At 33.2% G+C, this 13096-nt stretch overlaps 2 protein-coding genes across 4 annotated transcripts; one reads left to right on the top strand and one right to left on the bottom strand.

Moving 5' to 3' along the window:
* Positions 1 to 744: 744 nt before the first annotated feature.
* On the bottom strand, positions 745 to 8116 carry LOC106766661 (CBS domain-containing protein CBSCBSPB1). Of its 3 annotated transcripts, none has more exons than XM_014651375.2 (15): positions 7757 to 8116; positions 7523 to 7672; positions 6195 to 6354; positions 5973 to 6105; positions 5714 to 5884; positions 5506 to 5587; positions 5281 to 5394; positions 5067 to 5133; positions 4826 to 4931; positions 4683 to 4750; positions 3280 to 3389; positions 3046 to 3179; positions 2270 to 2355; positions 2098 to 2187; positions 745 to 1588 (listed from the first exon to the last, which is right to left on the bottom strand). In XM_014651375.2, the coding sequence occupies exons 2-15, from the start codon at positions 7654 to 7656 to the stop codon at positions 1412 to 1414; spliced, it is 1632 nt and encodes a 543-aa protein (XP_014506861.1). In that variant the 5' UTR covers positions 7657 to 7672; positions 7757 to 8116; the 3' UTR covers positions 745 to 1411. The 3 variants fall into 3 exon arrangements, with proteins under 3 accessions (XP_014506861.1, XP_022640050.1, XP_022640051.1); XM_022784329.1 differs by having other exon boundaries at positions 5747 to 5884; XM_022784330.1 differs by lacking the exons at positions 7523 to 7672; positions 7757 to 8116 and adding an exon at positions 6455 to 6748.
* Positions 8117 to 9528: 1412 nt separating this feature from the next.
* LOC106767564 lies at positions 9529 to 10059 on the top strand. The gene has a single exon (XM_014652486.2). The coding sequence runs from the start codon at positions 9685 to 9687 to the stop codon at positions 9892 to 9894; it is 210 nt and encodes a 69-aa protein (XP_014507972.1). The 5' UTR covers positions 9529 to 9684; the 3' UTR covers positions 9895 to 10059.
* Positions 10060 to 13096: the final 3037 nt, after the last annotated feature.

Here is a 13096-nt window from a genome sequence, read left to right as displayed (position 1 = left end):
AAAAAAATTATTCACTCACAACATATTCTAAAAAAGAAAAAAAACCCAATGCAACTTTAAGCAGTTTTTCTCATATGTAATTACATTGGGTATAAATGATAGTTAAACACCATATATATTATAAAAAAAACATAAATCCATTGTTTATATGTTTTGAGTTAAAATTACTGAAATTATATATATATATATATATATATATATATATATATATATAAATTTTCTTTAATAAATCTTTTCAAAGATTCTAAAAATTCTATAACTTTTTCTTCACTTTTTCTTCAAATAGGTATAATTCACGTAATTGTAAAAATTTTAAAAATAAATAATTAAAAAAAAATATAAGTATAGGGAAAAAAATAAGAATAAGACTAGAAGATTAATTAGTTTATCACTTTTAATATTATTATCCAAGTGATATGAAAATTAGTAAAATCATGTAAAAATATTTAATATTGGATGTGAGATTTTGGGTTTCGGTTAAAAGTTGTGTCATTCTTTAAGTGAATTAAATTGAAGTAGCATATATATAATTTTGTCACTTTTAATATTATTTCCAAGTGATACGAAAATAAATTAAATTATGCAAAAAATTTAATATGGATATGATATTGAGATTAAATATTCAACCCATGATGAATTGGGATTTGGAAAAGCACATTTCAAATAAATTTTAGGGACCAGAAGCATGCATATTGAATCTAAAACAGATTATACTAACATTTTGTATCAACTTTAATATTACTAAGAAAAATGTTAAGCATACACCAATACGTGGCATACACTAAACCTACACCTTCCAGCATACAATAAACATTTACCAAATTGTAAATTGCAAAGCGAAATAATTGTTTGTTATGAACTCAAGTCCAATTTCTGATTTATTAACATGTGATAAAGGAAACAGTAAATTATCGGACAGATGATGAGATATGGAAATCTGTATATCACAAATTTACAGTGTTCCGACTTTAGATCGGTCAATAACTATATCTAAAGTATTGTTCTTTTTTGAAAACTATATTTCTGCCACAGTTTTATCCTTACAGACGTGTCATAGAGTTGATTGATGAAGGTGTTTCTAAGTTGTACTTCACTTCAGCTTCCAAGACTTCATCGTGGTTTTGTTCTTAAAAAACATCTTGAAACATTCAAAGAAGATGTGTCTAAATTGTCTCTGACTTCAACTCTTAAGCTATGTAAGACTGCTGGACATACCAAAATACAAGTGTAGGAGATGATGAAGTGAAATAAAATGCTTTTCCTCTCTTTCTCGTATAACATTTGAATACGAATACAAAATGCCAGAACTTATAGAGATTGGAGATTGGCAAGTGCTAAAAGTATGCCCCCTCCAAAGTTCCAACTCACTTCATTTGTGGCCTCTACCCCCGACAAAAGCTGCTTCTTCCTATTATTGACTTCTCCTCACAAACGCCATTAGGCCCAACGCAGCAACAATTGCAGCTCCAGCAGCAAAGGTGCTGTATGCTGTTGCCCATGATTCTGAATTACCATATTTCAAACTCACTGAACTTGAATCGTTTCCATAACCCCGTGTTCCTGAGTAGTCTAAATGCAATCTCAATCCCTACAAAATTCATAAACTCATGAGTTACAAATGAAACAAATTTAAAGCAAAGTGACCGTTTTATTGATCCTGACATCTGTCTTTCCCGTCCACAGAATCTGAGACTAATTTCCTTAGTGTTGTTAGACTAAGAAAGGTCTGACAAGTTATCATGTGATGGAATACGAGATCCGAGAATGCAAATTTTCATACCAACTATGAAAATTAAAGTTAAATTCTTTTAACCTTTTTTGATCTCAATTACATCAAATTTCAAAAAGAGCGGTAGATGTACTGTGTGAGGCATGCATTTTATATTCTATCCACATTTTAAAGTTCTTTTATTTTGTAAGACAATTGATTATTGATCCATACAGCCATAAACATTTTCGATGATGTTATTCCATTTTAACATTTGTGAACTCATATAAGATAAGGAAAAGGACTAATTAACCTATCTTGCTCTAAATTCAAATTTTCTTCAATATATCATTAGCCCTTTCCTCTCTCCAAATTCCATTCAACCATACCTTCAAACCAACCGCCTTTGCGTGGTCTACAGCTGCGGCAAGATCACTGTCCGAAGCCAGTACAACTTTATCATTTTCTTCATCTTCGTACTACAAACAAATCGACGAGCTTGCATTAAGAAAAGAAGAAAAGACAGACCGAAGAATATAAATATAACATTTTGAAACTTACCAAAATTTGGGGCAGGTTCGTGGGGTCAATTTCATCACCGACTCTATGAATGATGCAAGTTATTACCTCTGTCAAGCTCCGAGTATCTGAACATGCACGAAGCACACAAACCACTGAACTGATATCTTTTTACGTAATGCATAATTAACGTGAGTTGAAACAGAGTTTCTTCAGGCAATACACAAGTTTCTTGTGGTTACAGATTACACATCTTACCTTCTACCTTTCTCCGCTTTAAGAAAATTATAATAAAAGGAAAGAAGACGCGTTTCACCAAAATGCATTATTATTTATTTCGTCAAAAAAAAAAAATTCAAGTATACGTCTTTGCATATCAGTACCACAGTCCTAAGACATCAATGTTGAACTACAGAAGTTTCACACGTCTCACCACCATTTATTTCTCCTCTTTCTATATTTTACTCATCAATATTAGTAAGGCAGGATCCCCTCTCTAAATTACATGGGCTGTACACTATGCAGAGCTAAACCTTACTCAAAACTAAAACTAAAAATGCAGATTTAGGCATCAATTGACTGAAGACATGTAAACCAGTCTCATTCAACTGAGACTACTAAAAATTATGATATTTTGCCAATCAATCCATTATATGTCACCATTATACTACCAATTTAAATTTTAAATAACTTTTTTTTTTATCAAATTGCTTGCGGACTAAATCAAGTACAATATTCTATTATCAAGTGAAATTATGATATGGTTGTTAACGAAAATTTGCTAGTCTAAAGATGGAAACATGGAATAGTTGACATACCGCATGTGAATCTATGCAATCTACCCTTCCTGTCTTGTAATTTGAAGGAAAATGCATTCGGCATGCTTGACCCAAGATACGAAAGGTTTCTCCCTAATTCTCCTCCCTCAGGAATCATTTTCAAGGAAGTTTCGCTGCCATGTCAATAATAACATGTAATTAAATTAAAATTTTGAAAATAACTTTTCCTGGCAACAGGGATGCATATTTGAAAAAATTGAAAAATATATTAACCTTTGGGAATCGTCGTCCTCCCCATTTGGAACTAAGGCCATGGCCGAATCCCAAAATTTTTGTATCATGGAGTTGGCTGCTTCATTATTAAAACCAGCACTGTTTCCGACCTAATCAGTGGATAAAATGTTACCATCATTATAAATGTTTAGCGGAAAAAAATCACGGAAGCTAAAAAAATTGAATTTCGGTATCCTATATTCAACATTAACATCAGCAGTGCTCCAAATCCGGGAAGTGAAAAAAACAACTTTAGAATAATATCCAGTTGGAGAAAACAGTTGAACATTTTCTTTGTCCTGGGAGCGACATATTGAAAGTAGAAGATAGGTGGAAAGGTGGTTGGAGAGGTAGGCCATCAGTTTGAGTACTCTACTAATAAAAACTAAACTAATAATTAATATTTGCAGATTAAAATAGTGTTGCAACAAGAGGTAGGAAAAATTAAACCCTGATACTTCCATTCATGGGACTAAAGCTACCATTGATAGCAAATTGCCAAATTGTAAGGGTAAAAGAAATCTTCGATGCATCGATAGGATAAATCAACACAGAAAGAATGACAGTAAGTGTAAAAACATGTATGCAATTTTATATAAGGATTACTTCTCCATAATGCTTGACTCTTGGTGATTCGAAATATTCAATTTCATGACATGCGAAAGAGAGAGAAAGTTAACGCATATCTCAACATCAGTAAACTATGTATACGACGCTAATCAACCTGACTAAGGCACACGTTTTTGCGTTAACGAGTCTGCTCACGTTGATTATGGTAAGGATGGTATAAAATTTTACAATTCTTTTCATCATATTTTATTTTTTAGCCCAACTCTGTTCACTATGTTGTATGCTACGCCTACGTCTTAGAGCATGTGGAGGTTGAAGCCGAGAAAATGAAAGGAACGAAGTGCTCTATGATTTTTTTTGGCTTTCTATTCGAGGATAATATTTTCATTAAATTTACTAGCATGATATGCCACCTCCTTTTCTGTTCTTAGTAGCCAGTTCCATGCTTTATGAACATTCATAAAAAGAAAAATAGTTAACAACGGTTAACCTTTCGATAATAATGAATTATCAAGATTTCATATTCTTATATATCCAAGACAAGAGGCTTAAGCAAATGGGTAAAGAGAAAAGCGGGTGGCAATTTTCTCCCAAGTTTAAAACCAAAATGCTGACTTTAGACCCACTCATCAATAAATTGCATACATATTCAGATATCAATTCATATATGAAACCTGCATTTAGTTTTTAAGGTGAAGAAAAGTAACTAGTTTTGCTGAGAATAATTTGCTATAACTTACAAATAAACAGTCAATTACCCCATTTCAACAAGGATTCAATAGAGGTTTAATGCAATCATCAGCAGTAGGTTTACACAGTTATAGAAAGCATACCTGACTAGCTGTCGCTACAGCCGCGTGAGTTATATGAATTACATCAACCGTAGCAACAACAGTACCATCTGTTTTCAACCATCCAAATCAGAAAATTATTGATGTAGGAACCAGTTACCCATCTCATATACAATTTATATTACCTCTATCAATAACGGGAAGATGCAAAAATTTCCCATCATGCATAGTGTGAAGTGCATCGACTATTGGTGTATCAATTATTGCACATTCTGGACTTGGAGTCATGACCTGTACGTTGATTGACTGTAGGTCAGAAAAAAAAGGGACAAGAAACGATAACGGGACGAAAGCTCTGAAAAACTTCTTCTAAAACATGCAGGAAAATGTGGTCCTGAACATCACTAGTTCTAGTTGTAGTGGTACCTTCTCAACAAGAGTAAAGGCTGGAGGAAGACTTTGTGCTATCACCCGCATCAAGATATCCTTTGAACTGAAATTTGTGTAGGGAAAGTAGTAAATTAAAAAAAAAATACTGATGATACCTGTTTACCAAAAAAATTAACTTTCGAATGTAGGAGGTAAAAGTAACTTTTCAGAAAAATAGGAGGGGTGGCAATGTCAATAGCAACACACTTACGTAAGGATACCACAAGGTTTGTCATTAACGGTCACAACTGCACAACTTGCACGAAGTTCAAGCATCTTCTTTGTTGCCGCCAAAACCGAGTCTGTTGGTGAAACTGTAACAACCCTGGAAAGTGCCAGTTTCTGCTCAATTATCTTGGTATAATAATTACAGCATGCAAGCAAATTAAATCCCAGAAACTTTTTGTCAGCTAAAACAAATGAAATTATTACCTACTTTGAATTCTCAGGAATGATAGTAGACAAAGAAGGCTTGAATATCTGCTCGCGAAGTGTCTCAAAAAACGTCGAATTGGTGCCTGCACAAAGGCCAAATTAGCTTGAAACAAAATCAGGCCTAAAGAAACTGGCAACCTAACTATAGTGTCGAATGATGATTAACTAAAAAAAAAGTAGCCATGAAAAAAAGAAAATACTGTACAAACCAGACGTAGGTGTTCCCCAGTGTTTTTCGATACCTTCAACAGCAGCCGCAATTGCCCTTCCTTTCTCTGCTGCCCTTTCCATACGGGCAATGGCATCATACAAACACTTCGCTATGTCAAGTATGGCAACAACTTCTCCGTTCTCCACCACAGGTAAATGTCTGAACCTCCCTGAAAAAATAAATCATCCTTGTATTTATTCAAAAAGCACCATTAACTTGAAAACGGTGTGTGCTGCCTCTCTCCGTATTCTACCAACCTTGCACCATTTTTTGGAGGGCTTCCACAGCAAGAGTGTCGGAAAGGACAAATACTGGATTCCTTGTCATAACCTTGGAAACGGTTGTTTCTTCGAGATTAACCTCACGAGCAATGACTCTTGTTGTTACATCCTTTAACCACAAAATTATAATGTAAAACAAAAGTCCCAGTATTTATTTTTCTTTTTAGTGGGTGTCACAAAAAGAAGTCCAAGATTTACCTTGTCTGTGAGGATTCCACAGAGCAAAGCATTAGAATCTGTTAGTAGTAGAGCATCTACTTTGCGAGCAGCCATCCTACGGCAAGCTTCATAGACGGTGGTTGTTTCAGGAACAGTCAATGCCTTTGAAAGCCGCAATGATTTCACAGTTCGCTCTCCCCTGCTCCAATTCCAAGTACAAAACAATGGCATCATCATCATCATCACATGATTTAAATGATAAAACCATAATAATCATTATCTGACTCATCTTTTCTTACATTTCCCAGAACGAAGACATCACATTCGTTTAAAATTATAAATCAATCTAATTTGAGAGCCTTGAACTGATGCTCTGTGAATGCTTAATTAATAAACCCCTCTATGATGCATCAATTAGCTAAACGTGAGAATACGTGTTTCCATAAAGTGAAAGTGACAATTCACAGGAACACCAATGGGAATTCTATTTATTATAATTTTTCAATTTCAACTCTTCTTTGGAATAGCATTAGCTCCTGCAACACCCAGATTAAATACTCATTTTGTACAACTTAAATTAAAATAAACAAAGATTTTAAATACATTAATCGTATTATGACAAAAGCATTTTAATACACAAGTTAAATTTTAAATCTATGCTAGAATTTATATTATGAAACAGAGCTCTTTCTAATAATTAATCAATTTTTAAAAATAATAGAGAATTGATTTAAAAATAAATAAATACATAATTTATTAAAATGTCTTTTTCATTTTCATTTATAAGATGATTAGAAGTTATATTTGACCTTTTTTATAAAACATAATCCGTAACGTATTTTCATTAATAATTTCTTTTACTGAAATTAAAGTATTTATAATTAAATGAGAGACTATTATATTTTTCATAAAATAATGATAAAATGATATCATATTTACATTTATTTGCTACACATTGTGAAGAGATAAAATAATAACAAAAGAATAAAATTTTATATTTAAAAAAAAAAAATAGTATCAACCCAATGTAAACAATTTATGTAAAAATGTCATTTTTCTTTTTCACAATAAAGAAACTATTAGTGACTTAGTTTTATATTTAGGATTCATTTTGTTTTAAAGCAAATGAGATACTAATTGTGAAGAGCTTACAAATTTAAGACACTTTTATTATCAACTAAAATTGATCACAATTTAACTACGATAAATTAAGTAATCAATTATAATATTTAAGAACATTTTCAGATAAAAAAAAGCTCTTAAAATTATTTAAAAAACTCGGGTCGAATATACGATTTTAGTTTATAGGTAGGAGAATTCAATCAAAAGAAAAAAAGCATGTGAAAAAAATGAGAAGGAGGAAGTACACGGTGCGCGGTGACGGGAACGTTTTACGAGGAGTATGGTCAAGCGACGAATACTCAGAGGCTTTCTTCTTGTTCTGCGAGGGGCTGTTCGTCAACGAACCCCCCCGTCGAGAAGAAACACTTTGAATTGACATCTTTCCCGAACGCTACCTGTAACCGCTCAAATTCAGATCAAATGTGATGACAATGGAAATTGAAAAGCGAGTAACGAAATTGCGAAGAAAAGAAAGTAACCGGAAAGAGAAGAGTGTTGGTGAGAAAGGAGGGCGAAAGAATCTGGACAGAAGGGGGTAGAGACGGTCGGAAAATGAAGTATGTTCCCGGTGACCAGCCGGTGAAGAAACGGAGATTGAGAAGGAACATTGTGGTTGGGCAGGTAGCTGAAGAAAAAAGACGGGGTGGTGGGAGAGGAGAACTTGACGCCGATTCCAACGGAGCCAATTCTCGTGGGAACAGCAAGTGCGGTAAATTCGACACGTGTCAATTCAGAATGAGGAGTTAGAGCCAAACATTCAATAAAATTTAAACCTTAAGAAAATAGAGAATGGAAGTATGATCTTAGAAATATAATTTATATTTAAAATAAATTTATTAAAATATATTTACAATTACCTGCCAATTTTTTAAAATCCTAAATATTAATAATTTAAAAATAAATAAATCACTGTATAAATAAATATAACTTGCGTGTACGTATAAGATCGAAACAATATTTTAAACTAGTTAAATGCAATCATCTATATTTCATTACATAAAAAAAAAAAAAAAAAAATCACTGTCATGCCTATATTAAGATTAAGCTACTGATATTATTTAAGACTTCTTCTAAATACATGCTAACATCAATATTTTTTTTTTATAGGGTGTTGATATCATTCGTAGAAGTTTCGTAAATATTAAGGGACAATACAATATATTTAGAGGTAATAACGATGATCGAATTGCAAACTTTGCTTCTTTAAAAGTCGTAGTTATAATCATTCACCTGCAAACTTGAAACAATTTGAGCCGTTGGTGGAGCTATTTCATGCTGTAACCTCTTCAATTAATCGAAAGGTTTACCTAACAAAATAAGCACAATAATGGAACCAGCTGGTACTGTAGCTAAAAAAAATCTTCAAAGTTTGATGCAAACGTGTCTGTTTTCTTTTTTTTTTTGGCATAAAAACAAAAAAAAAAAAAAAACTGTCGGAAGAAACCTGAGTGTTTCATCGTTACTATAAAAAATTACGCCGTTAATTAATAGCAAAATTATTGTTAATATAATTATTAAATAGTTATTATAAGAATTAAGAAGTTTTCAATGTGCATAATAGTTTATTGTGATTAAATGAGTGTAAATTATTGAGCATATTAAAAAACTTGTGGGGGTGTAGGAAGTAAAAGCCTCCATAACCCATATGAGAGTGAAGGATAGCACTAGATTGACCATGTAGCAGTTTACATATTAATACCGCTGAGTAACTCTCTCTCTCTCTACTATTTGTTTAAATCTAACTAATAAATAAAATTAATTATTTATTAAAACTATTAAAAAGACCTTGAAAAATTATTGAGAAACCTAAATCCAATCTTAATTCCATTCCCATTAACTTTAACATAAGGTAGTTTTCTATACTGAGAAAAAATGTTTTCAAAGTCTAAAATTTTACGCGTGTTATACGAACGAATTTATATGTGACAAAAACTTAAAGATAGCTTTTATTTTTCAAAATTTAATAAAAGTATTTTATAAGACCCATTTAATGTTTCATAGTATACGTTTAAAAAAAAAATCATTTAATTTCTTTTGAAACGTTGTGAAAAAAGTGGTCCAAAAAAATCATTTTAAAACTATTTTTTTGGGAAATGATACACTAAAGATTTTAAGATATTATCTTATCGCCAAGTTTTAAATTACTATTATAATGGAAGTTATATAATATTTAAAAAAGTTATTAGGATGAAAATCGTTAAGATGAATGGGAATTGATCAGAGCCGTTGAAATGAGTTATAAGACGAAGAGTGACAGGGAAAGCGAAGGATCCGTTTGGTTGGGTGTGTGGTGTGAGTTTTGTCTACTTGTGTTGCCCACAGCTAAAAGCCCCAAACCTGAAATCAAACGTAGAAATCTCTTCCACTTCCAAACTCTTCTTCCTGCCACCCAAACAGAGGGGTGAAAATGGCTGATTGGGGTCCGGTGGTGATCGCAGTGGTGCTGTTCGTGCTCTTAAGCCCAGGCCTTCTCTTCCAGATACCATCCAGGGGAAGAATCGCGGAGTTTGGCAACATGCAAACCAGTGGAGCCTCCATTTTAGTTCACGCCATCATCTACTTCGGCCTCATCACCATCTTCCTCATTGCCATCGGCGTTCACATCCAAACCGGCTAGCTCAACGGATCTAAATCTCAATCTCCTTATCTTTCTCTGCCTTTTACTTTTACATTTCCTTGTAAGTTTCTAGTTAGTACTTCTGATCTGTTACTGTACGTGTGTGTGGATAAGGATGATGTTGTTTTTACGAAGATATGAATGATGATCCTTTTCGCTTTGTGACGCTGGCTGGATGTGTTTTTTTGGGTTTTCTTCAACATTTTTTCAAACGGTACCGTTTTGAATATTGCTTTGGTGGCCTTCGCAAAGTGTCCATTCACAGAAAAAAGGCAAACATGGAAAAGTCACGCCGTTTGCCTGCCTTCTCTTCCTTTCCCCATAAGCACTTTTTATTAAATATTAACGGTGGAACTGTCACTGGTAATATTTCTGGACAATGAATCAATTAACGTAATTAATATATTTTGAAAATTTTAGGCAAACGCGGAACGCGCTTTCTGGGTTGCGTGCAGAGGCAGTTCAACTCACGTGGTTTTGTACACGGACTACGTAGCATAAAGTATAGGAATCCTTAAAATTATGATTCTTGGGTATTGTGGCCTGATCTGCAACCAAAAATAAAAATGTTAGAAAGTACTAAAATTATAAGTAATTTAATATTTCTATATAAAATTTAAGAAAATCAATATATTACATATACATAATTTTGCATATTTAGTAAAACAGTTTTACAATTTCAACAAAACATTAACTGAAGAGCGAGTTAATAAATGCAGTTTTATATTTTATATATAAAAGAATACTCTAGAAAAACAAGGACACGTTATAATTAAAACTATGTTGCACATTAAATCATTAATTTTGGGATAATAAATTAAAAATGAATGCAGAAAGAATTTTATTAAATCATTAATTTGGGATAATAAATTAAAAATGAATGCAGAAAGAATTTTATCAAATGTATTTTGTTAAGAATTTTATCAAATGTATTTTGTAACATCCCAAAAATATATGTATAAATCATATTGAGTGGAATGCATCATATGTAATAAAGTAAAGGTTTAAACCCTTAAATCGTCCCTATTTTTGGGTCTGATTCCCAATTTCATCCCTCAATTATTAAAACTCCCAATTTAGTCCTCATAAGAGTCAATTTGAATGAAATTGACCCTTTCCGTTAAATAATCTTAACAGCGTCAAATATTTTGCCAGTACAGTAAATGAGGTGTTATGTTATGCACAGGTGTCATGCAACGTGTCATTGATCTGATGAAATGAAACATGGATTTTTTCAAAAATTAAAAATTAAATTATACTGTAAATCAGATTAGGGATTTAGGTATTTCACTTTGGAGCGAAATTGGGGATTTCACTTTGCATCACTTTGGAGCGAAATTGATAGAGGAGAGTGCATCGTTCATCTATCGCGAGAGAGGATACAGAGTGTATTAGGGCATTGAAGGTTTGTAATTGGAGTTTCGAAGACAATCGCGAAGTTAGATAATTTCAGAAGCTTCCCAATGTTGAAGAACTGGGTAAAGTCATTCGCGAGAAATTTCGAATTTTCAGAAGCTTGTGAAAATCATCCCTTTACCCAGTTCTTTGTAACCAGAAATTAGGGAGTTCAACAATGACTCAAACTGTTGAAGAATGGTAGAAGCAGATACCCCTTATCAGGTCGTTTATGTCTCACAGCTGCAGTTGTCACCACCATGGGCTGCTCCCTTGATGTAAAAACACCTTTCTTCCAACTCTCACATTTTTAGGTTTCCAATTCCTTTTATGCTTATCAATTTGGGGCGTGTCTAACCTGGGCTCTCTGTTTTAGAATTGCTGTATTTCACTTGTTTTCGTTTTGAAAATGAAATCAGAACCATTGTCTAATTTCAAGTGCTGAAAGTTGACTGATTTAGTTTCACTAGAGTGAATAGTGGGCATAAAAGGGAAAAGAATCTGAGCATTTGGGGAGACAATGGATTTGCATCTGAAGAGTCTGTTCAACAGATTTCAGGAGCAGTTTGGGTCTGGTCCTGGTCTTGGTCCTGGATCTGGGACTTGCATGATGAGAGTGGATGGCTTCGTCAAGGGATGATTCGAAATTTCAGAAGCTTCCCAATCTTCGTCAACGACGAACACAGACCAATCNGCTCTTTGATTTTTGCTTCTTCAGTTTTCACNCTTTCCCCTATCGAAAACCCAGATCCTCTGAAAAAGGCAATATGAATCTCATATTTGAGTTCATTTTAAACTGTCTAAAAAGTAATTTAATTTTTAATTTTTTAAAAAATTCATGTTTCATTTCATCAGATCAATGACACGTTGCATGACACATGTGCATAACATAACACCTCATTTACTGTACTGGCAAAATATTTGACNCTGTTAAGATTATTTAACGGAAAGGGTCAATTTCATTCAAATTGGCTCTTATGAGGACCAAATTGGGAGTTTTAATAATTGAGGGATGAAATTGGGAATCAGACCCAAAAATAGGGACGATTTAAGGGTTTAAACCTAAAGTAAAGCAGTCAAGAGTAGAGTCAGATGAAGTATATATAATACAGTCATCCAAAATGAAATGTAAAAGCTCTACATATAGTCATAGAGCATTAAGGGCAACCCCCAAGATTGAACTACCTATATTCATTCTAGAACTTAACTTGAATCACTCCTTCTTGGCCCATATAAAATGGAGACACCCAAGATTGAGCTTCCTATATTCATTTTCATACTTAATTTGATCTCACCTAGAGATGTACTTAAATCACATTACATTCCACACTAACTTTACTTACTTTCATACTTTTGATTTCATACCATGAATGTTTTATATTAGTTTAGTTTCTTACAGAATTAAGCATGAATCAATCTCATAATACTGGAAGTAATCATACAAAATAAACAAGAAAAGATACCTAGATCATCACACAAGAAAGGAAGAGAAAACAAGAATTTCATATTTTCAGAAAAAACATCACTTATTAATACAAATATCCTTATAATCTTAAATTACCAATACTTAGGTAATTCAAATAGCTTGGAAACCCTCACCAATGGTTCCGGAAGGGTCAAAAACCCCCAGAACGACCTAAAGAACGTCCAAAACGGACGTCCGGAACCTCCCAAACTGTAAAAAACAAACATGACAGCAGAAAATGGCGCCCAAGCACCCTTTAGGGGCGCCCAAGCGCGAATTATGCAGATTTTTCTGCATAATTGAGCAACTCTACCCCCTAAATTTTGTTTTAGGCCTTTTGGT

The sequence above is a fragment of the Vigna radiata genome, chromosome 7 (assembly GCF_000741045.1).
Source record: "Vigna radiata var. radiata cultivar VC1973A chromosome 7, Vradiata_ver6, whole genome shotgun sequence".
Classification (NCBI taxonomy): domain Eukaryota; kingdom Viridiplantae; phylum Streptophyta; class Magnoliopsida; order Fabales; family Fabaceae; genus Vigna; species Vigna radiata.
Note: the sequence above shows the minus strand (reverse complement) of the source record. Positions and strands in the feature narration are given on the sequence as shown.